Below are 21,269 nucleotides of genomic sequence, written 5' to 3' on the forward strand. Positions count from 1 at the left end.
GAAACGACTCATTCCAAAATGTGCAATAGAAAATCAAGCCGCAAGCATGCTTCTGCACACAAAGTCGATTTAACAAAACTTAGCTGACTGCCTCCCAATCATTCTGTCAGCATTTATTGTTACCAATTTTGAACTGGATTGTGTACCGTTGCTTACAGTGGACAAGCAGTAGCAAGCCCTAGATGCTTGAGAAACATTAGTGGAAGAAGCACCTAGAATCAAGAAACTGTCATTCCTTGACTTAATTTGCGTGTATGTGAAAAAGAAGAAGACCATCATTCCTTGATATTCCCAGCAGAGACTAACTGGCCAGATCACGAAATATCAGTGGGTCCAAGAAGCCCAGTGTGAGAGGCAGTGGTTGGTGAGGATCATGAAAAGCGCCAGGGGATATCATAACCCTGGGGAAGGGGCAGAGCTGACTGTGACTTCTGTATTTCAGAGCAGTTCTCCCCTGGGGATGAATATATATTATATTGGGATGAATGGGGAAGTTATCATTTAGGTGATGGAATTTACCTTTTCTTAGAAATGCACTTAATTATTTTAAGGATCCCACATCTAGAATTTGAAATACTTAAAGTATGTTTATTTTGGAGTCTTTCCTTTTTTTTTCCATTGTTCATTATTGATCTGTGAAACTGAAAATATTCTAGGACGAAGTTGCTAGTGGTAATACTACTACTAATACTATGAGCCAGAACTTGCATATGACTTTATATATTTCAAACCATGCTGTAATTCTTATGTCATTTTATTCCTTATTTTATCCCTCATGTACAACAAACTTGAGAGATGGGCATGGCCATCTGGAGATGTAGAGAGACAGGGTGATCACCAAGGTATGTAGGTAGCTCACTGACCAGGGTCTGACCTTGGGCCTGAGGACTCTCAGTTCAGCATGCCATGTGCCCACCCTATGGGATTTTACCCAGCAGTCAAGTATCTCATTCCTGGAGTCTGAAGAGCATCCTTTTGGTGTCCCTAGTGATTCTGGAGAAATCACCCTGAAGATCTGTAATCTGATGCCTCAAGACAGCGGGATTTATACCTGCATAGCAACAAATGACCACGGGACCACATCGACGTCCGCGACAGTCAAAGTGCAAGGTACAGCCTGTTTGTTAGTCAGACCTTTTGAAATAATTTTTTTTTAGACAGGTTCTTGCTCTGTTGCCCAGGCATGATCTCTGTTCATGGCAGCCTTGACCTCCCAGGCTCAAGCAATCCGACCACCTCAGCCTCCTGATTAGCTGGGACTACAGGTGTGCACCACCACACCTGACTAATTTTTTTTGCATTTTTGTAGAGATGGGATTCTGCTGTGTTTTCCACAATACTTTTTAAAACATTTATTTTTTAAATTTCAGTAAAACACAATAAAATTTACCATCTTAACCTTTTTTTTAAAATTCAAATAGAGATAGGGTCTCGCTATGTTGTCCAGGCTGGTCTCAAACTCCAAGGCTAACGTGATCCTCCCACCTTGGCCTTCCAAAGTGCTGGGATTACAGGCATGAGCCACTGTGCCCATCCCATCTTAACCATCTTAAAATGTACAGTTTAAAAATAAATAAATAAGGGTACAGTGCAGTGGCATTAAGTACATCCACGGTTTTGGGTTACCATCACCACCGTCCATCCACAGAACTTTTTCACCTTCCCATCTTTCTGAAACTGCATCTGTACCTGTTAAGCAATGACTTCCCATTCCCTCCTCCCCAATGCCTCTTGGCCACCACTGCTCTACTTTCTGTCGCTATCAATTTATGTTAGTCAAACTTTTATTTTCTTGAGACAGGGCCTTGCTCTGTCGCCCAGGCTGGAGTGCAGTAGCATGACACCACTCACTGCAGCCTTAACCTCTCCGGCTCAAGCTATCCTCCCACTTCAGCCTCCTAAGTAGCTAGGACTATTGGCATGTGCCACCATGCCCAGCTCATTTTTTAAACTTTTTGTAGAGATGGAGTCTCGAACTCCTGGGCTCAATTGTTCCTTCGGTCTTGGCATCCCAAAGTGCTAGGATTATAGGTGTCAGCCAGCACACCTGGTCCTACATTTTACGTGAACATTATAAGGGCTCCCTGCGACAGGTGGGAGAAATCGTCCATTGTAAAAATTCAAAAATAATAAAGTTCTGGCAAATGAGAAGAGAACAAATCTTTCTAAGAGCTGTCTGTGGCCTACCATAAACCTACCATCAACATGTTAGTTCCCTGGCCAAGTTTTATCTTCAGGGTGCAGTATTTAGCCCAAGGAAGAACTTCACACAGCATGGTGTGTCTCCTACATCTGCCTTGGGCCTGGAGAAAGGTATGCCAGTTGGTGGAGAAGGTCACAGGAAAAAATTGTGACGTGGGTTAGGTAATGTTTCCTAGATGACCTTATACCTTGGTGTACAATGCCAAGTTCTGCAGAAATAGCACCTGATCCTGATTTCTGTCTCCATAGGTGTTCCAGCAGCCCCTAACCGCCCCATTGCCCAGGAGAGAAGCTGCACCTCTGTGATTCTCCGTTGGCTGCCCCCGTCTAGCACAGGAAACTGCACTATTTCCGGTTACACTGTGGAGTACAGAGAGGAAGGTGCACTATCTTCTGCTCTCCTTTGTCTTGTCTCTTCTTTTAAAACATTTATTTTTAAAATTGTAGTAAACACACACACAATAAAATTTACCATCTTAACCATTTTTTTAAAAATTTGAATAGAGACAGGGTCTTACTATGTTGCCTAGGCTGGTCTCAAACGCCAGGGCTAACATGATCCTCCCACCTTGGCCTCCCAAAGTGCTGGGATTACAGGCATGAGCCACTTTTCTTCTCCTTTATTTTTATTGTTTATTTTTTTGAGACAGAGTTTGGCTTCGTCAACCCAGGCTGGAGTGCAGTGGTGCAGTCGGCTCACTGCAGCCTCCACCTCCTGGGCTCAAGCCAACCTCCCACCTCAGCCTTCTGAGTAGCTGGGACTACAGGCACACACCACCACACCTGGCTAATTTTTGTATTTTTAGTAGAGACAGGGTCTCACTACGCTGCCCAGACTGCTGTGAAACTCCTGAGCACAAACAATCCACTCGCCTCAGCCTCCAGAAGTGCTGGGATTACAGGCATAAGCCACGGCGCCCGGCCTCTGGCTCTTGTTTTCCTGTCTTCTCTTCATCTCTAGGAGGTCCTTCAGAATTGTAAACACATTAGCCTCCTCATCTTTCAGAAGTTGTTCCTTGTCATGTCTTCCAACTCAGCTCAGAGGCCTCAGTGCCAGATTACAGCTGCCTTCTAATCCCAGATGTTCAGCAGCTCTTTTGGCTAAGATGATCCAAACCTCCCTGACATATTTATGACCCAGGGCAGGTTTCAAGGTGCCTTCATACATATATCCCTACTTAACACGCTCAATCACCCAGACAGGGATGATCAAGCACATTTTACAGAGGGGGAGGCTAAGGCCTAAAGAACATTAAGAAACACAAGATTATAGTTAATGAGAGGCAGAGCTAGCACTAGAACTCAGATGTCTACTTGGCTAATTTGTGATCTTTCTCCCAGAGAAATAACTAGTGTGGTACGGGTGGACTTCTACAACCCCTACCTACCCCCAGATAAAATTAAGATAATATATATTTTTTAATTGTGCCTTTTAAAATTGTACAATTTAAACTGTTAAAATTTGTTACATTTACATGCTAAAAGTGAATGTGTTTCTTCAGCAGTTAGAAACAACTGAGACTTCCATCTAGTTAGCAAGAAGAATTAGTTAAAATAGAAGCTGCCAGATCGCTCTAATTGTTAATAACGCAACCACAGTTATTCAGAGTCATAACACAATTACTTTGAATCACATTAGGAATTACACAATTGAACTGAAAGCAAGTGCTTGCTACCCTATCACCCGAACCAAAACCATTTGTTTTATTCTACTTTTCATTATGCTTAGTATTTTAATTCTTCTTTCTCCTTCTTTTTTATTAAACAGTTATCAACCCATTTATTTCTGCATCCTTCTTAAGCTGTTCACTCTTGTGTCTCCCAGGTTAGCACAAAAGTATTAACAGTGAGCTGGGAGACACATTTTACAAAGTTCATATTTACCTTAGCATTATCCAGTTCATAGTTCAGCTCACTAAGTTCTCTTGGGCAAATTGTTTAATATTTCTGACGCTCAGTTTCTACATCTGTAAAGTAAGATTAGTCCTTTACCTCACTGGATTTCTGTGGATTTAAGACAGAATTAACTTTCTGTCTTAAATCTCATTTAACTATGAGAGAATTATGTTGAAGACACCTTCCACTGGATTTTACATGTACGTAGTGTTCAATGCATGTTAATTTCCATTTTGTTTCAGTTTCCACATGCATATTTTCTCTCATGTTATTAATTAAAAATATACTCTTCTGGCCTTATTAAAAGTTTACCTCGTGTCCTCTGTAAATTCTGTATTATCTATGTCTTTTCACTCTGACACTTGCACATTTGAAAGTAAACAAAATCTGTAGGCCAGCTTCTTCCACGCCTCTCACCATTTATTCCGTCATGTAGGAAATTGAACCCAAACTACCATAGTTGGCCTACAGGCTTGGAGAGCCTGACATGGTAACCACAAGCATCCCTTGAATTGAATGTGTCTATTTTCCTTTCTTTGTTCGCTGAAGGTCTTTGAAACAATATCCCTTTGGCTTTTCTCTTTCCCTCTCCTGGGAAACCGTACACTAGGTTCTCAGATCTGGCAGCAGTCGGTGGCTTCGACCTTGGACACTTACCTCGTCATCGAAGACCTTAGTCCCGGGTGTCCTTATCAGTTCAGAGTCAGTGCCAGTAACCCCTGGGGAATCAGCCTTCCCAGCGAGCCCTCGGAGTTTGTGCGACTTCCAGAATATGGTGAGTCCCAGCCCAGCCCTGGCCCCCCAGGCAGTGGGGGCAAGACACCTGGCTGCCTGTCATAGACTCATGGGCACATTGACATGTCAGGCCACCATGCAAGAGGCACCTGGTGGCTCCAGTCAGGCAACATTTTAGAGGCCTGAGAAGAATGTTTCTGTAAAGTCTAGCTCCAAGCATCTTGGGCAAATGTTAGGTCTGCACCGATGCCTACCCCTGCATCTGCCAAGTTCCCTGGGGACTGAGTATGCCCCAGGAAAGGAGAGTTACAGGCAGGAGTCACAAGTCCTATGGATGTTCTCTGCCCCTCTTCTGAGACAGTGAAACAAGCCTCCTCCCACCCGGGCACCCCTGCCAGCCGTAAACGTACCTCCCTGCATGAGGGACTCACCCACTTCAAATGGGGGAGAGAAAAGCCACCTGGCTGAAGGGCTTCACTACAACATGAGGATTTCATAGTTTCCTCACCCCCAATCATCCTAGAATATTTTTTCAACATGGATATAATTTTATGTAGATTTGTTAAAAAATTAACTAAGATACACATATAGCTAGCTAAATACGAGTATTTTACAAATAAGGTTCTTATTTTGCCCAAATCATCTTCATCCCAGGGACATTTTGGAAGAGAAAACTTGGCTATCCTAAAGAAATCTCCAGGCCAGGCGCGGTGGCTCATGCCTGTAATCCCAGCACTTTGGGAGGCCGAGGCGGGTGGATCACGAGGTCAGGAGATAGAGACCATCCTGGCTAACACGGTGAAACTCCATCTCTACTAAAAATACAGAAACAAAATTAGCCAGGTGTGGTGGCGGGTGCCTGTACTCCCAGTGCTTGGGAGGCTGAGGTGGGAGAATGGTGTGAAACCAGGAGGCAGAGCTTGCAGTGAGCCGAGATCGCACCACTGCACTCCAGCCTGCACGACAGAGGGAGACTCTGTATCAAAAAAAAAAAAGGAAAAGAAAACATATAGATAGTATATAAGTCATAGTCATCATATATTATAAATCAAAGGTAGTTTATAAATATTAATTTAGTGCCAGGTGCAGTGGCTCATGCCTGTAATCCCAGCACTTTGGGAGGCTGAGGTGGGTGGATCACGAGGTCAGGAGATCGAGACCATCCTAGCTAACACAGTGAAACCCCATCTCTACTAAAACTATGAAAAAAAAAAAAAAAACAAGCCGGGTGTGGTGGCAGGCGCCTGTAGTCCCAGCTACTCGGGAGGCTGAGGCAGGAGAATGGTGTAAACTCAGAAGGCGGAGCTTGCAGTGAGCCGAGATCACGCCAGTGCACCCCTGCCTGGGCGACAGAGCGAGACTCCGTCTCAACAAAACAAAACAAAACAACAAAAACAAAAACAAAAAGAAAGAAAGAAATCGCCAAATGGTGAGACTTCGGGCAGTGCAAGGGAGTGGTCTGTGCGTACTGGGGAGAGCAGTGGGTGGGGGGCGGCTGACTGTACTCGAAAGACAATGGACCTGTGTGCTTTGGGGTTAAGGGAATTCTGGAGTCTCCAGAGGGGTCTGGGAAACCCTCTAAGTCACCTCTGCCCGACCTGAATCCAGAAATGCTCTCCAGTTCCAGCCCCACTGTCAGTCCAGTTTTCTCCCAGTGACTTTGGCTTTGTTCCCACGAGCCTGTGACTCATGCAGAAACCTAGGCCCTGGGTCTCCGTTTCCTCAGAATTCAAGATGGATAAGCTGCCTTCAGTCTCAGCCAGGCTGTGCTCTGGGAAACCTGAGGGAACTGGCTCCAGGGTCAGCCGAGCCAGGCTGCTCATGTGACCCCTATCCTCCCAGGCGGCTCACTTGCTCCAGCCCCAGATGATGCTGTGTGTTTTGCTGTTTGTGAACCTTGGTCCCCAACAGATGACACAAATGCGTATTGCTGTGCATGCTGTGTGTGTGTGTGTGCACGCGTGCATGAATTATTGCCAAGGAATTGACACATCGCACAAGGTAATACTGCCAAAGAATCTACCCAAGCATATATTGTGGGTTAAGTTAAATCCTTCAGTATACCAGATAAGCTCATTAATGCCTGAGAAGAGTGGGATAAGAAAGAGAATTTTTTCTTTTTTTTTTTTTTTGGAGACAGGGTCTCGCTCTGTCCCCCAGGCTGGAGTGCGGTGGCGCGATCATAGCTCACTGCAGCCTCAACCTCCTGGGCTCAAGTGATCCTCCAACCTCAGCCTCCTGAGAAGCTGGGACTACAAGTGTACACCACCACACCTGGCTGATTTTTAATTTTTTGTAGAGACAGGGTCTTGCTATGTGGCTCAGGCTAGAAAGAGAAATTTCTAAAATGTATTTTCCTTTTCTCCTTTCTTGACCTTGTAACTTTTCCCTTCATTCTCTGCATCCTCCTTATACCCCTGATTTTCACCAGCTTTTCTAGGCTTTCAAAGTGTTCTTTTATCCCTTTTAAATTTTTCTCCCAAATTTATCTTTTAAAATATCCAGAAGTCATATTTCTGATTGTCCTGAGTTTTCCCTTTGTTTAAGTAGACGGGAGAGAGAAGCCAACTCTGTCATGTCAGTTTCCCCTTGGAAGATTTTTTAAAATAACATTCCAGAGAATCATGGCATTTTCCCACTAAGTCAGACTCCGTATTTGGTCATGAGAATTGCTTTGGGGTTGCTCTGGAGCTTTTCTGTTAATTTTTTCTTTATTCTTATATGACATCCTCGATATTGTAAATGGATTCTCTCTCTTCCGAAGATGCTGCTGCTGATGGTGCCACCATTTCTTGGAAGGAAAATTTTGACTCAGCTTACACTGAGTTGAATGAAATTGGAAGGTAATGACACAGTTTTCTATTCCTTCATTCATGAACACCTAGCAACATCACATCAGAATAATAACTTTTTGTTGTTGTCATTGTTTATTTCTTTTACAAATGCAATTCTTTCCATAGCAAGAAAACAACTAAAATATTTATATATTCTACTGTTCTTTTTCTTTTCTTTTCTTTTCTTTTTTTTTTTTTTTTTTGAGATGGAGTTTCACTCTTGTTGCCCAGGCTGGAGTGCAATGGTGCAATCTCGGCTCCACCGCAACCTCCGCCTCCCAGATTCAAGCAATTCTCCTGCCTCAGCCTCCCGAGTAGCTGAGATTACAGGCATGTGCCACCACACCCAGCTAATTTTGTATTTTTAGTAGAGACGGGGTTTCTCCATGCTGGTCATGGCTGGTCTCGAACTCCTGACCTCAGGTGATCCTCCAGCCTCGGCCTCCCAAAGTGCTGGGATTACAGACATAAGCCACCCACCCGGCCATTTCTACTGTTATTTTTCTAACTTCTTAAGTTGGATGCTTCATTCATCAATTCTCAGCCTTTCTTCTTTTCTAATATGAAAATTTAAGGCCCAAAATTTTCTTCAAACTACAATTTTAGCTATAGGTCTGAGTTTTGATATGCAGTATTTTCCTTATTAGTTATATGTAGTTTTCTCCAACCACGAATTTTTATTTGATCTTGTTATAATGGAAACATGTTTTTATATATATGAGATTTTTAAATGTATGAGTTTTTAAAAGTATCTTTTTATTACTGATTTCTGACTTAATTTGCATTGTGGTCAGAAAATCTATATGGTACTGATTCCTTGGTTTTTGTTTGGACTTGCTTTATGAGTAGCACATGATTAATTTTTGTAAAAACTTCCATATGTTGCTGGGAAGACTGTATAATCACTAATTGTTGGGTATAGATCTCTATATTGCCCGTGTACCAAGCACATTAATTATTTTATGAGGATTTCTAATCCCAGTCCTCCCCCTGCCACACATATACACATCCATACCTTTCTCTTTCTCTCTCTCACTTGCAGTATTTTGGTTAGAGAACATTTAGTGTGTCCTCAAAAATAAAATGGATACAAATATGACTTTTAACAGAAAAATTAAAACTCTATCACCTGGCCCACAAAATAGTTGATGGGAAAGAAACAAAAGGGGTTCATCCCTATACATGCTTTAGCCTCCAGGTGGTCTGGGTGAGGGAATGTGGGTAGATCTTACAGTTGCCCACCCATAAGATCATCCCCCCGGATGTATAAATAAAAGAATACCCACTAACAATGGGCCGTCGGCATCATCTCTATCTCTGATTGGCATCTCTCAGTGAAGCATAACATTTTTTAACTGGTGTGGTTGTGACAGAAGTTGTGGAGGAAGCCAAATGGTCCTTATTCCTGTGTCTTAGGCAGGAGTCACCATGTCATTCCTGCCTTCCGTTACAGCAGCTTTCATCAAAAACAAACTCTACCTCTCCTTTCCTGTCTTCTTTGTGTAGCCAAACAGAAGAAAAAAGCCAAGGAAATGTATGTGATGATGATGATGATAATGAGGATCTCCGTATCTATAGCATTCTAGATACTAAGCAGATCCTACATACAAATGTTATTTTTGTTTATTTGTTTGAGCCCTACTGCTTAATACACAAACATTATTTAATTTAATCCATACAACACTATGAGATACTGTTTGAGCAGATTTTCTTTCTTTTTTCTTTCTTTCTTTTTTTTTTTTTAAAAAAAGATAGAGATCGGGTATTGTTATGTTGCCCAGGCTGGTCTTGAATTCCTGGGTTCAAACGATCCTCCTACCTCTGCCTCCCAAAGTGCTGGGATTATAGGCCTGAGCCACTACACCTGGCTGAGTATATTGTCTTTTTGTCTTCTTTTTTCTTTTTTCTTTTTTTGAGGCAGGGTCTGTCTCTGTCACCAGGGCTGGAATACAGTGGCACTATCATAGCTCACTGCACGCTCAATCTCCTGAGCTCAAGCAATCCCCCCAGGCTTGCAGGAGGATGATCAGCCTTCCAAGTAGCTGGGACTACAGGTGCACACCACCACACCTGGCAAACTTTTACAAGAATTTTTTGTTCTTGTTTTGTAGAGATGGAGTTCTCACTATGTTGCCCAGGCTGGTCTCAAACTCCTGGCTCAAGCAATCCTTCCGCCTCAGTCTCCTAAAGTGTGGGATTACAGGCATGAGCCACCCATCTCACCCAGCTTGAAGTATATTTTCAGTAAAGGAAACTCAGGGTCAGGTTAAGTAACTTTCTCAAGGTCCCACAACTCGGAGGTGTGGAGCCAGGATTCAAATTCTGGGCTACCTAACTCCAAGCCTGGGCTTGTTTTACTAGTATATATTGTTTCTCATCATATCAATTATTGTCCAAAATAAGCTCTAGTAACTGAAATCTAGTTTGCTCTATTATGTTGAAATTTGTGAAGCTAAACATGACCCCCAATAATGGGCCAATTAAATCCCCAGCTAGTTCTAAATGAAATCGGTTTCATCACCTGGATGTCCCAGTTAATTCCTCCTGGAGACATGCGTTTGCTATTATTAGCCATAGATTAAGGCATGTTTTAGCTAAAACAGATGGCTAGTTTGATATTTCTCAAAGGGAAGATCAATTTTCTTATCTGTTCAAAAGTAATCAATGTTTTTATTTTAAAGTCTCTAACAGCCTGAAGCTTTTCCTCTCTCCCAAGAATAGTCCTCATATTTTCAGAAGATCTTTTCAAAATGTTGTACATTAACAGAATAGAAATAATACATGGAAATTCTTATTCTTTTTCCTTATTTCTTTGAGACAGGGACTCACTCTGTTGCCCAGGCTTGAGTGCAGTGGTGTGATCACTGCTTACTGCAGCCTCGACCTTCCAGGCTCAAGTGATCCTCCTACCTCAGCCTCCCAAGTAGCTGGGACTACAGGCGTGAGCCATCACAGCCAACTAATTTTTGCATTTTTTTGTAGATACGAGGTTTCACCATGTTTCTCAGGATAATCTCAAACTCCTGAGCTCAAGCAATCCACCCACCTTGGCCTCCCAAAGTACTGGGATTACAGGCGTGAGCCACTGCACCCGGCCAAAATAATACATGGAGATGTTAATGTGAGACACAGGAAAGGTATTTGTGTCAGGGCTGTGGAAGTGAATCGACTTTCTTCATCATACCTAAACTGGAATTCTGGGCCTTTGTGACTATTCTGTTAAAAGGAGCGCTCTGGTAATTAAATACTATAAAAAAACCACAGTGCAGGAAGGAATATGTTCTCTCCTACAGCACATCCTAGAAGGAAAGGGCACTTGAGTATGGCGTGTTTAACCAGGAATGAACTATATAGGCAACAATGCAGTATAAAGAAGGCAGGGGGTTGTCACTGGAAATGCTGACCATTGCCTATACCCATTGCTATACCGAAAGGTAGCAGTACCAGGTCTCCAGGTGAGATGGCAGGTTGAACACAGGCATCTATTTTCACTTCCTCCTAAATTTCATTGAAACTACAATGAAGGGTTTTTTTTTTTTTTTTTTTTTTTAAAGTAGGCATATAAGAATGAGGACATTGGAAGAAGAGACAAAAATAAAGTATTAGACACAGAAAAACAGATGAAAGAATGATAAATGATCTTGAAGAACTGAGTCAGTCAGTCATGGGGTCAAATGAGGGCCAGTGTAATTTTTGCAGCAGAATTACCCAAAGGCTCAGGTATTAGGAGCATCAAGTACTCTGGAAGTAGGTAGAAGGAGGATGCTAAAATTGAAAGGATTGGCCAAAATTTTTTGAGAAGTTGTGTCTCAGAAGGGAGTGAAAACTAATGTCTGTGTTCAGCCTGCCATCCTTACCTGGAGGCCTGGTCCTACCTTTTTAGATTCTATACAGGCAACCGGTCAGCATTCTCAAGGGATAAGCTGGCTCCAAATCTGCTCCCCAGCTTCAAATATCTGTGTGATTGTCTTTCCTCATCCAAGAAAAGACTGGTTCCTTCCTTGTTCCTTCCTTCTTCCCTTCCTTCCTTCCTTCCTTCCTTCCTTCCTTCCTTTTTCCCTCCTTCCATGCCTTCCTCCCTTCCTCCCTCTTCCTCTCTTTCTCGTTTCTTTGTTTCTTTTGTTGTGGTGGTGGTTGTTGTTTTAGGACAGGTTCTCACTCTGTCACCTAGGCTGGACTGCAGTGGCTCAATCACTACATCCTTGACCTCCTGGGCTCAAGTGATCCTCTTAGCCTCCCAAGGAGCTGGGACTACAGACACACACCATTATGCCCAGCTAATTTTTAAATTTTTCGTAGAGACAAGGTCTCCCTGTGTTGCCCAGGTTGGTCTCGAATTCCCAGGTTCAAGTAGTCCCCCAACCTTGGCTTCCCAAAGTGCTGGGATTGCAGGCATAAGCCACCATGCCCGGCCTGGAGTTTTATTTTCTGGAAAGGGAAAAATGGAGCATCCCTGCCCTTGGGGACACCACGCACAGTTGAAGACAGTGGAGCCATTCTGCAAACAGGGACAATATGAGAATGTATGCATGCTGGGTACTGAGAACCCAGCTCTCTTATCCGCTGGACCTCCAGAGGTTGACAGCCAGGGTTTCACCCTCTAGGCAGAAAGCAGGGGGCTCTTTCTCTGGGAACTCTAACCAGCCCAAAAGGAAAGACTTAAAGATACTGATTATGGAGCTTTCCCATTTGAGCAGTCTGGTCAAATTACTCTGTAGTAAAGTAAAAGTTGACAGGCTTCACCCACAAGCTCAGAGCTTCTAAACATCTTTTTTCTTTTCTTTTCTTTTTTTTAGACACTCCAGTCTGTCTCCCAGACTGGAGTGCAATGATGCAATCTCGACTTACTGCAACCTCCACCTCCCAGGTTCAAGCGATTCTCCTACCTCAGCCTCCCGAGTAGCTGGGATTACAGGTGCCTGCCACCACACCCAGCTAATTTTTGTATTTTTAGTTGAGACAGGATTTCTCCATGTTGGCCAGGCTGATCTCAAACTCCTGACTTCAGGTGATCTGCCTGCCTCAGCCTCCCAAAGTGCTGGGATTACAGGTGTGAGCCACCATGCCCTGCCACCAAACACGTTTTTATTCCTGAACTTTCAAAATGAGCCAACTTCCAATGCCGGCCATGATATAGTAAACCCACTGTAGCCTTTATCTCCCACTGATTACAACCAGAATCCCGGACAAGATACAAAATGCAATACCTGGGTATTAAATTAAATAATAGAGATGAGAATGGAAAGTCAAGCGACTTGGGCTGGATGTGGTGGTTCACGCCTGTAATCCCAGCACTTTGGGAGGCTGAGGCAGGAGGATCACTTGAGCCCAGGAGTCCAAGACCAGCCTGGGCAATATGGTGAGACTTCATCTCTAAAAAAAATAAAAGAAAAGACTAGCTAGGCACGGTGGTGCACACCTGTAGTCCCAGCTACTTGGGAAGCTGAGGTGGGAGGATTGTTTGAGCCTAGGAGATCGAGATCGCACCACTGCATTCCAGTCTGGGCGACAGAGCAAGAGCCTGTCTCAAAAAACTAAAAGGAAAGAAAGAAAAGTAAAAATTTGAAGAATGGCTAATGACAAGGAGAATAGCAGTTTCCTTCCTTCCTTCCTTCCTTCCTTCCTTCCTTCCTTCCTTCCTTCCTTCCTTCCATCCCTTCTTCCTTCCTTCCTTTTTTCTTCTTTCCTCTTTTCTCCTTTATCTCCCCAGCTTTGATACAAGTGTGGGCCAAATCAAAGAACTATGTAGCATGCACAAAGAGCAAAAACTCCAAGAAAAACCTACATTTCTGGCCAAAGGACAAAGAAAGGGGAACCTTTTGAGTGGAGAGAACAGAATAATTCATGCTTTGTTTGTTTTTTTCTGTCTCCTTACTGTCACTCCTTCACCCCAAGGGCAGTCATGTGAAACTGCATGACAGTGCAGGAAGCTAAACCTCTGAGGGAATCCCATCTTTCTGGCCAGACAACTTCAAAAAGGGGCACTTAGGAGATAAAGAATGCGGGGGAAATCTCAGGAGAAAGCAAAAGAAGATCTCCTAGTTCTATATGAAACGACTCAAATCCTGGGCCACCTTCCGGCTGTGCATGTGTAAGGCACATTCAAAGAAATATAGCAAGGCTCTGAGAACTGGACTATGATGTAAACCACTGCGCAGTGACTGTTTAGCTTCAGACTACTCTTTGTGTGGTGCTCACAAGAGGCAGACCTAAAAGCATAGTAAACACTTTGAAAACTGAACTGACAATAGAACCACCTCCCACAGAAGGTGAGACGGAACTTGCAGCCTGAACCTAACCAAGCTGATTACTGACCAAAACATACAAATAAACCAAAAATCAACCTTCTCCAGAGGATTTTAACAGAATCAGAGTCTCACAACATAACATTCAAAATGTTCAGGATACAATCTAAAATTGCTCAACATTACAAAAAGCAGAAAAAAACTTAAAAAATCCTCGGGAAGAAAACAATCAACAGATGCCAGCTCTGAGATGATCCAAATATTGGAACTATCACACAAAGACTTTATTTTTTTTTTTTTTTTTTTTTTTTTTTTTTTTTTTTTTTTTTTTTTTGAGACGGAGTCTCGCTCTGTCGCCCAGGCTGGAGTGCAGTGGCCGGATCTCAGCTCACTGCAAGCTCCGCCTCCCGGGTTCACGCCATTCTCCGGCCTCAGCCTCCCGAGTAGCTGGGACTACAGGCGCCCGCCACCTCGCCCGGCTAGTTTTTTGTATTTCTTAATAGAGACGGGGTTTCACCCTGTTAGCCAGGATGGTCTCGATCTCCTGACCTCGTGATCCGCCCGTCTCGGCCTCCCAAAGTGCTGGGATTACAGGCTTGAGCCACCGCGCCCGGCCCACAAAGACTTTAAAGTAGCAATTACAACCATCTTCTGTAAGGTAAAGGTGAACACTCTTGAAATGAATGGAAAGATAGAAGTTATTGGCAGAGAAATAGAAATTATTTTTAAATGAAAATTGCATAACAAAAAATATAATATCTAACATTTTAAAATTTACAGCATGGATTCAATAACAGAACAAAGCTGATGGAGGAGTTGGTGAAATTGAAGAGGAAGAAATATAAATTATCCAACATGAAGAATAGAGAGAAAAAATGTTTTACAAATATTAGACATAACCCCAGGGTCCTATGGAAAAATATCAAAGGGTCTGACATTCATGTCATTAGAACTCCTGAGGGAAAGAAAAAAGTGATTTGTGCAGAAAAAATTTTTGAAAAAATAGTGACTAGAAATGTCCCAAATTTGGCAAAAGACACAAATTTTTAAAGAAGCTTAGTGACCTAAATAAAAAACAAACAAAAACCATGCCCAGAACACATTATAATCAAACTGCCGAAAACAAATATATGAAAAAAATTCTTGAAAGAAACAAGAGAAAAAAACAACATATTACATTCAGGTAGAACAGTGACTCAAATGACAGCAGATTTCTCATCAGAATCCATGGAGGCAAGACGACAACAGAACCAACATCTTTAAAATGCTGAAAGAAAAGAGCTAGCCACCAAGAATTCTAAATCTAGCAAAAAATATCCTCCAGGTGAAATGAATTTAACTACTAAGAATTTATGAACAGTTGAGGAAAATCTTTAACATTAAAGACAGAAATCAAAACAAAAGTAGAAGAAAGTAAACACACTATATAGCAAAAGACTTCCAAAAACTCTCATTAGTATCCTTAGATAAAGGATAATATTGAAATTATAAAACAACGGGAGGCTGAGGCAGGAGAATGGCGTAAACCCGGGAGGCGGAGCTTGCAGTGAGCCGAGATCCGGCCCCTGCACTCCAGCCTGGGCGACAGAGCGAGACTCCGTCTCAAAAAAAAAAAAAAAAAGAAAAAGAAAAAAGAAATTATAAAACAAGAGCATAATTCTACAAAAAACAAAAAACAACAAACAACCTTTTTTTTTTTGTTTTTAAGACAGAGCCTTGCTCTTTCACCCAGGCTAGAGTGCAGTGGCATAATCTCAGCTCAGTGCAGCCTCTGCCTCCCAAGTTCAAGTGATTTTTGTGCCTCGGTCTTCCAAGTAGCTGGGATTACAGGCACGCAGCACCATGCCTGGCTAATTTTTGTATGTTTAGTAGAAATGGGGTTTCACCATGTTGTCCAGGCTGGTCTTGAACTCCTGACCTCAAGTGATCCACCCACCTTGGCCTCCCAAGGTGCTGGGATTACAGGCGTGAGCCACTGCAACTGGCCTGAAAGCCTTAATAGAAGTGTGGGAAGACAGTGTTGAGGAAATTTCCCAGAAATCTGAGTAACCGGGAAAAAAAATGGGAAATAGAATAGGAAAAGAAGAATTAGAGGACTAGGCTAGAAGGTCCAATTTGAAAAACAGAAATTCCAGAAAGAGAGAATAGAACAAATTATACAGAGAAGAAGGAATTATTTCTAAAAAATAAAATATTCCCAGAATGAAAAGACATGAGTTTACTAATTGAGAGAGCACCTGAGTGCCCAACCTAATGGATGAAAATAGATCATACTGCAGCACATAATTGTGAAATTTCTCAACACTTAGGAAGAAAGAAGAGCCTACAAATTCTCCATGAAGAGAAGGGGTCATGAAGGGTTAGGAATCATAATGCTTTAGACATTAACAGTTAACATTACCAATAACAATAGAAGTTGGAAGGCAACAGAATAATTCCTTCAAAATTGTGATTGAAAAATTTTCCAACTGGATTATACTCGGCTAAACTCACAATCAAGTATAAAAGTAGAATAAGTACAAATTTTCAGATATGCAAGTCTGAAACAATTTATTTCCCAGGCACTCTTTGTCAGAAATGATTGAAGATTGCATTCTGTCAGAAAAAGGAAAAGTATTCATAGTTTACTAGAGGCTCAATTGTGAATAGCATAGACATAGTGTAGTAATGTAGACACTGAATATTGATTATAATTTTATTGGGAGGACAGTGGATGGGGATAGTAGTTATGTGGCAGGGACAGAGGGAGGAAGGAGGCTAAAATCTCATCTTCCATAGTGGGATGTCAACAGAAATAATTAAAACTGAAAAATGAAGAAGTAGCCACTCAAAGCATATGATTGAGAGTCATATAAGTAAATATTTCAATAATCTGCTAAACTATATTAAATTGATGTATTAAACTGCCTCTCAGGCCAGGCACGGTGTCTCATGCCTAATTCCAGCACTTTGGGAGGCCAAGGTGGATGGATCGCTTTGAGCTCAGGAATTCAAGACCAGCCTGGGCAACATGGCTAAATCCCATCTCTACAAAAAAAGTACAAAAAATTAGACAGGTATGGTGGTGCATGCCTGTAGTCCCAGCTACTTGGGAGGCTGAGGTTGGAGGATCACTTGAGCTTGGGAGGCAGAGATTGCAGTGAGCCAAGATCATGCTACCGCACTCAAGCCTGGGTGACAGAGCAAGACTCCAGGGAAGGAAAAATGGGGATGCATTTTTTTTTTAATAACAAATCTGTAAAGATAATTGACTTTTTTAACCATGGGGCTGCATAACTTTAACAACTACAAACCTTTTTCTAAAAATGAAGCTAGCAGTACCTTGATGTGGCCACTAAATTCAGGAGAGCTATCCTCAACATTCAATTGTTTTCATTGTTCCATTTCACTCCTCTGCAAGAAGTAACTTACGATAATCAAACTCAAAAAGAGAGCACTGTTAAAAACCAGAATGGCAATTTATTAATTTATAATGTGACACAAAACTGCCATTTTGACCAAATATTTGTTTACTGTGCCAAGAATGATATTTGGTAAATAATATATGTTCAATAAATACTTGTCTAAGACTTGTTTTACTAATTAGTACATTATTTTTAAAAAAACAAGTTTTTTAAAAGAGAAAGGGTCTCACTATGTTGTCCAGGCTCGTCTCAAACTCCTGGGCTCAAGCAATCCTTGTGTCTCAGCTTCCCAAAGCACTGGGATGACAAGCATGAGCCATTGCACCTGGCCTTATTAGCACATTATTTTATTTTATGCAAATACATGATGGGAAAAAAAGTATTATTAAAAAGTTGCCTTTTGAGCACAGAGCCAGGTCAAGGAGGCAGTTAGATGATCTTCATGGTGGCCATGACACACCCATTTCTGTTGGAGGAATGGGCTGGTCTTCAGACTGTTCACTCCTCTGCTCGTGGGTTAGGACACCTTATGGGCAGGGCTTGGATGGTGCTGCCTTATCACCTTGCTGACCCTCCCTTCATCTGCCCCATTGCTGACCTGTGCCCCTACAGAGCTCTCTTGACACCTTCCACAGGGCAACAGCTGTATCTGGGAACCATTCTATTTCAGGAGTTGGTAATTTTGTCAGATGTAATAATGACAGAGTGGTTATATATTTCTAAGTGTTCTTGTCAATAGGCATGTAAACTGAAGTATTTATGAGTGAAATGCCATTATATCTGTTGCTTAAAATACTCCAGGGGAAAAAAAAAGCAGCAGATAGAAAAGAGATAGATGAAACAAAATTGATTAAAATGTTCATGATTATTGAGGTTGGCTGCATAGGAGATCTATTTTGCTATTTTCTTCACTTTTGTGTATATTAGAAAGTTTTCATAATAAAAAGATAACAAACATAAAATAAAATGAAACAATGGACTCTTTAAAAATGTTTTTAATGAGAGCTAAGCTATGAGGACACAAAGGCGTAAGAATGATACAGTGGACTTTGGGGACTCGGGGGAAAGGGTGAGACGGTGGTAAGAAATAAAAGACTACACACTGGGTACAGTGTACACTGCTTGGGTGATGGGTGCACCAAAATCTCAGAAATCACCATTAAAGAACATATTCATGTAACCAAACACCACCTGTTCCCCAAAAACCTATTGAAATTAAAAAAAAAAAAATCCAATTTGCAGTGGCTCTACAGTCTGGCTTTTTCATCATGTTATGGCCCCATAAAGAGGTAGCATTTGTGCTAGACCTTGAAGGAAGTAGAATTGGTATGTATGAGAAGGAGAAAAAAACAATAAAAATGTTTTAAAAATTATCATTGAGTAGAATTCCTCCTTCTTTAACATTATTGCTGTTTCTATTGTTGTATTTCACAGAAATATGTATTCTGCCTAGAAAAGAAAACTGAACTGCCGTTGATGGTCAAAATGGCAGAGAAAAATATTGGTTAAAAAAATTACATTAGTTAGGCCAGGCATAGTGGCTCGCACCTGTAATCCCAGGGCTTTGGGAGGCCGAGGCAAGAGGCTTGAGCCTGGAAAGTTGAGGCTGCAGTGAGCCATGATCACATCACTGCTCTCTAGCCTGGGTAACAGAGCAAGACCCTGTCTCAAACAAACAAACAAAAAAAGCTTTATATTATATACAAAAATATAATGTATAATATAATTATATAATATATTAGTTTTTGACATCTCAAAAAAACCTAAAATGCTAAAGAAGGAAAATGGATTTTCTGAATAACATTATAATTAAAAATATAGGAGAGTAGGATTCCTAATAAAATCTATCTGACCACTTCACGCAAAACTTTACTTATCCATGAATAAAATATATCTAGTTAATTGATGAATGTTGGTAAACTTTCCCTTTTGCTTTTCCAGAGGCCGTTTCTCTATAGTAAAGAAATGCATTCACAAAGCTACCCGCAAAGATGTGGCTGTGAAATTTGTTAGTAAAAAAATGAAGAAGAAAGAACAGGCTGCCCACGAGGCTGCCCTGCTTCAGCACCTACAGCACCCTCAGTACATCACTCTCCATGACACCTATGAGTCCCCCACGTCCTACATCCTGATCTTGGAACTGTAAGTACAGATGCCGTCTCTCTAAAGTCGCCCCCATCCATTTGGGTTAGCTCTTGCCCACAATTAATGGAAAAGACAGTTACATTTTATACAAGGTCCTATCATTTGCAAAGTGCTGCATATAACATGCACTCTCTCCCCCATTTTATAATCAATGTCATTTCCATTTCAAAGATTAAAACATCATAGTAGGGATAAGGGAAGTCCTTAGAACTAGCTCCTTAAGACTAGGAATAGAGAAGCTGGGACTTGAACCCATATCCCTCTCCCTTCCATGTTTATTTTCTTTCTATTATGGACTCTTGGGCTGGGCTTGAGTTTGGGAAGAGCTTGTCGACAGTAGGCTGATTGACAGGGTGGAGTTGAAAGAGAGGGCTCTGTGTCAGTTCACCACCATAGCATCTCCAGTTTACCACCCAAGAAATTCCTTCTAGGGGAGAGCCTTACCTTCAAAACATTCCACTCATTCCAGATTTTCTAGGGACTTAGGCAACCATATACCCCTAGAATAGATTTAATAAAGCAATAATGTCCCATTCTCCCCACCACTACCCCAGACTAAGAAGAAACAGTATGCTCTGTGGTTTAGATAAAGATCACAGAGATGAAAGAGAACAGAGTCTTTTCAGAAGTGATACAAGTAACAGAAATGTGATCAGATTGGTGCTAATGAGGCCCTTGGCCTAGACAGGAGACAGACATTTCTGCCAAAGACCATTGCTGTGTATGGCTCCACAAGAACCCGTTTTCAGTAAAGAAGTGCCTGCATTTTCAGCTTTTCAACTACCATATTAGTCCAGCTATTGCGTGATTGTTAGTCTAGGTGTGTCTGTACGGGATCTTTGAGTCAGTAACTTGCCACAAATTTATTTATGATAAAATAAGAAAGCAAAAATGCAAGCAAGTTTGGCTATTTTTAAAATCAGCTGGAAAAAAAACAGAGGGGACAAAAGCAGTGCTGCTAGCATCTGTAATCCTTTTGTGAAACTTAAACTGTATGTGGTTAAGTAGTTGGCAGTTTGTCACTTTAGACTTAACAGTCTTTTTCAGAGCCTGACCTGTCTGTAGGGAACCTCCTAACTCAAAAGGCATATTCTATTGCTAGTGAACTATGCTTGTCCACAGATGACAGCATCTGCGCTTGAGTTCCAATGAAAGGTATTGTCACTATGTACCAGGTTGAATTCAGCTGACCCAGAACTTCTGCCCCTTCAGACTTGCCAACTACTGTTTTAAGGGAAGGTGCTGATAGTGGGCTACTGCAGTGCAATGGAAAGAAGCTGCTCTTGGAATGAGGAATCTGGGCTCACGTCCCAGCTCTGTGATTTGAAGCAGAATACTTAGTTTGCCAGGGCCCCGGGTTCTCATCTGTGAAGACTGAAATTCCTCCAACATCCCAGAGATGTTGTTAGATGAATTAAGTTAGATGAATAGTGGGTTGAACTAGTTTAGCAAACATTTACTGAGCACTCACTATGCACCAACCACTATCCAGATCAGGGCCAGGGCTGGGGGAACAAAGGTATAGTTATAAGGGTAGTTTAGAGGAGGCAGAGGTAGAGTTTATAGGGGGGAAAGGGCTGGGCATGATGGCTCATGCCTGTAATCCTAGCACGTTGAGAGGCCGAGGTGGGCGGATCACTTGAGGTCAGAAGTTCGAGACCAGCCTCGCCAACATGGTGAAACCCCATCTCTACTAAAACTACAAAAATTAGTTGGGCGTGGTGGTGCACACCTGTAATCCCAGCTACTCGAGAGGCTGAGGCAGGAGAATCGCTTGAACCCAGAAGGTGGAGGTTGCAGTGAGCCAA

The 21,269-nt window shown here is 42.0% G+C and overlaps 1 protein-coding gene across 5 annotated transcripts in view; it reads left to right on the top strand.

Annotated features, from left to right (window-relative positions):
• Nucleotides 1–21,269, top strand: part of KALRN (kalirin RhoGEF kinase) — a 638,197-nt gene that overhangs the window by 611,339 nt on the left and 5,589 nt on the right. For all 5 annotated transcript variants that reach the window (XM_025374819.1, XM_025374820.1, XM_025374821.1 and 2 more), the window contains 5 exons: nucleotides 989–1,110; nucleotides 2,452–2,583; nucleotides 4,709–4,873; nucleotides 7,598–7,676; nucleotides 19,258–19,458. In XM_025374819.1, coding sequence (XP_025230604.1) covers nucleotides 989–1,110; nucleotides 2,452–2,583; nucleotides 4,709–4,873; nucleotides 7,598–7,676; nucleotides 19,258–19,458 — 699 coding nt within the window. The remainder of the gene's footprint in view (nucleotides 1–988; nucleotides 1,111–2,451; nucleotides 2,584–4,708; nucleotides 4,874–7,597; nucleotides 7,677–19,257; nucleotides 19,459–21,269) is intronic.

Source organism: Theropithecus gelada, chromosome 2 (assembly GCF_003255815.1).
Source record: "Theropithecus gelada isolate Dixy chromosome 2, Tgel_1.0, whole genome shotgun sequence".
Taxonomy (NCBI): Eukaryota; Metazoa; Chordata; class Mammalia; order Primates; family Cercopithecidae; genus Theropithecus; species Theropithecus gelada.